The 3,030-nt window shown below is 55.5% G+C and overlaps 1 protein-coding gene across 1 annotated transcript; it reads right to left on the bottom strand.

The window, feature by feature from the left end:
* Nucleotides 1-6: 6 nt before the first annotated feature.
* On the bottom strand, nt 7-1,211 carry prl (prolactin). The gene is made up of 5 exons (XM_008330715.3): nt 1,004-1,211; nt 791-903; nt 587-694; nt 311-493; nt 7-218 (listed from the first exon to the last, which is right to left on the bottom strand). Exons 1-5 carry the CDS (start codon nt 1,059-1,061, stop codon nt 27-29), a joined length of 654 nt encoding a protein of 217 aa, XP_008328937.1. The 5' UTR covers nt 1,062-1,211; the 3' UTR covers nt 7-26.
* Nucleotides 1,212-3,030: the final 1,819 nt, after the last annotated feature.

Genomic DNA, 3,030 nt, shown 5'->3' with positions numbered 1-3,030 from the left:
TCCTCCCACCCCCCCATACTCTCTTCTTAGCACATCTCAGGTTGCGGCTGAGTAGCCCGACAACGCAGGACTTTCAGGAAGCTGTCGATCTTGTGGGAATCCCGTCGGAAGCAGGACATCAGGAAATTCAAATGAATAATTCTGGAAATTCTGTCCTGGCCGATGTCGTTGCCTCCACTGTAGGGCAGGAGGGAGAGGTTCTGGGCAGCCGGACCCATCTGGGGGAGAGAGGTGAGTTTGATTAAAGATTGATGTTCATTATAAAATAGTGAACGCTCAGGGGGCGTGTCCTCAGGTCCGCCCTCCGTACCTTTCCTGACAGGATGTCCAGGCCGTCGCCCAGACTCTTGGAATGTTCCTGCAGCTCCCGGATCTTGGTGGCGATGGCGTTCTGCGCTGGGTGTGGCAGAGAGCTGGCCGAGGAGGACAGGACCAGGAGGGGGTCCACCCAGGCCTGGAGCAGAGAGCGGGCCAGAGACAGCAGGTCCGACTCCTGGAGGAGAAGGTGAGACAGGAATTCATCAGAACATTTGACGGAGAAGAAGCAGGAGTCGGGGAGGAACAACAGACAGACACGTGGACCCACAGACACTTGAAGAGCTTGGGCCTTGTCGTTGGGGGTCTGCAGGGACGAGGTGTGACACATGTACGGACGGGGGGTGATCACACGGCCCATCAGGGGGAACTGGGAGTCCTGGGAGGAGAACACACACCAGGGGGCGTTAATACACAGACACAGACACACAGACACAGACACAGACACAGACATTCCTCATGTTTAAGTACCGACCAGCTCCTGGGAGAGTGTGGTGCTGAGGGAGTGGATTTTGTCAGAGCGCTGAGACACTCGGTCCAACAGGTCGTTGATGGGGACGGAGCTGCAGGACGCCACCAAGTACAGGACTGAGGAGGACGCAGTACAGACGCAGTACAGACACTGTGAGGTTTTCAAATCAGCAGATTGTCTAAGGCTGCGTTCCATTTAGCTTCAGGTCGTTCTCACCTGTCATGAAGATTCTGCTTCCACTGGTTCCACTGGTTCCACTGGTTCCGTGAGACATCTTTTCTCCGTCTTGATTTGTCCTAGGTTTTTGTTTTTTTGGACTACTCCTCACTCTTACCTTCTCCTCACCTTTTCCTCCTCACCCATGTTGGGTCCATTTTATAGTGGCAGGTTGACGCTGGGCTGATGGTGAGGAACGGGTTTGATCCAGTCCATAATGAGAAACATGATCAGGAAGGATGGAGCTGTGTGTGTGTGTGTGTGTGTGTGTGTGTGTGTGTGTGTGTGTCCAGACCCTAATGAAGTGGATGAATAAAACACCTTTTTTCATTGTTTTCTAATGACACTCATGACTGCGTCACAGTAAAGGTCAAATGACCGAGGTCGGTTCAGTCTGGGACACACCTCACCCCCCCCTCACCACCCCTCACCACCGCTCACCCCACCTGACCCCCCCCCCCCCCCACCCCCCCCTCACCACCCCTCACCACCGCTCACCACCGCTCACCCCACCTGACCCCCCCCCCCCCCCACCCCCCCCTCACCACCCCTCACCACCGCTCACCCCACCTGACCCCCCCCCCCCCCCACCCCCCCCTCACCCCCCCCTCACCACCCCTCACCACCGCTCACCCCACCTGACCCCCCCCCCCCCCCCACCCCCCCCTCACCACCCCTCACCACCGCTCACCACCGCTCACCACCGCTCACCACCGCTCACCACCGCTCACCACCGCTCACCCCACCTGACCCCCCCCCCCCCCCCCACCCCCCCCTCACCCCCCCCTCACCCCCCCCTCACCACCCCTCACCACCGCTCACCCCACCTGACCCCCCCCCCCCCCCACCCCCCCCTCACCCCCCCCTCACCCCCCCCTCACCACCCCTCACCACCGCTCACCACCGCTCACCCCACCTGACCCCCCCCCCCCCCCCCCACCCCCCCCTCACCACCCCTCACCACCGCTCACCACCGCTCACCACCGCTCACCACCGCTCACCCCACCTGACCCCCCCCCCCCCCCCACCCCCCCCTCACCCCCCCCTCACCCCCCCCTCACCACCCCTCACCACCGCTCACCACCGCTCACCACCGCTCACCACCGCTCACCCCACCTGACCCCCCCCACCCCACCTGCTCACTCTGATGTCAACCTAAGAAGTACAAACCCAACATTCTTCTTCCAAACTGAGGAGACATACATCATTAGACAGGAGGAGGGCGCCACATAGTGGCAAATGTTAGAACTCCTGCCTCCACAGCAAGAGGATCAGGGTTCAATTCCCAAGTGGATCACGATCGTACGTGTGCGATTGTGTGTGTGTGACATAGTCGTTAATGGATTAGCTACAATGTTAGACTGAAGTGAGGTGTGAATGAGTGTGAATGTGGGTGTGAATGTGAGTGTGAATGAGAATGTGAGTGTGAATGTGAGTGTGCGTGTGAGTGTGAATGTGAATGTGAATGTGAATGTGAGTGTGAGGGTGAATGTGAGTGTGAATGTGAGTGTGAATGAGTGTGAATGAGTGTGAATGTGAGTGTGAGGGTGAATGTGAGTGTGAATGTGAGTGTGAGTGTGAATGTGAGTGTGAATTCATCTCCACCTGTGGTCGTTGACGATTGGTGTACGACCAGCAGTCTGTTTGACCGCTGTGATTGGCTCCCACTGGCCCCACAGACATATATATGTACATATATGGACAGTTTATTTTAAAAGGGTTCGACTCCCACACACACACACACACACACACACATATATACAGTTATATTCTATATATGTGTGGTTGCTTAGAAGATATATATGTAAACATATATACATACATTTGTCCTCTGTCATACTGTACACATCAAAATATATATATATATAGGCATATACACATATGTGTACACATATACAGTAAATATATAGGTGGACCTGATGAGGAGAACTGTGAAAAAGTTTCTTATTTTATCAGCAGAGACTTTGACCTTGTTACTGCCCTCTACTGTGTCATACACTGAACTGTACATTGAACATTGCATAACC

This window comes from Cynoglossus semilaevis, chromosome 17 (assembly GCF_000523025.1).
Source record: "Cynoglossus semilaevis isolate Cse_v1.0 chromosome 17, Cse_v1.0, whole genome shotgun sequence".
Classification (NCBI taxonomy): Eukaryota; Metazoa; Chordata; class Actinopteri; order Pleuronectiformes; family Cynoglossidae; genus Cynoglossus; species Cynoglossus semilaevis.
The sequence above is the reverse complement of the archived record's forward strand: the minus strand, read 5'-3'. Positions and strand labels throughout refer to the sequence as shown.

Excerpts from the sequence above, each read along its gene's own strand:
- prl (XM_008330715.3), bottom strand. The coding sequence starts at position 1,061 with ATGTCTCACGGAACCAGTGGAACCAGTGGAACCAGTGGAAGCAGAATC. Across the intron at positions 695-790 it reads CCACACTCTCCCAGGAGCTG|GACTCCCAGTTCCCCCTGAT; the intron begins GTCGGTACTTAA and ends TTCTCCTCCCAG. Across the intron at positions 494-586 it reads CCCAAGCTCTTCAAGTGTCT|GAGTCGGACCTGCTGTCTCT; the intron begins GTGGGTCCACGT and ends CTTCTCCTCCAG.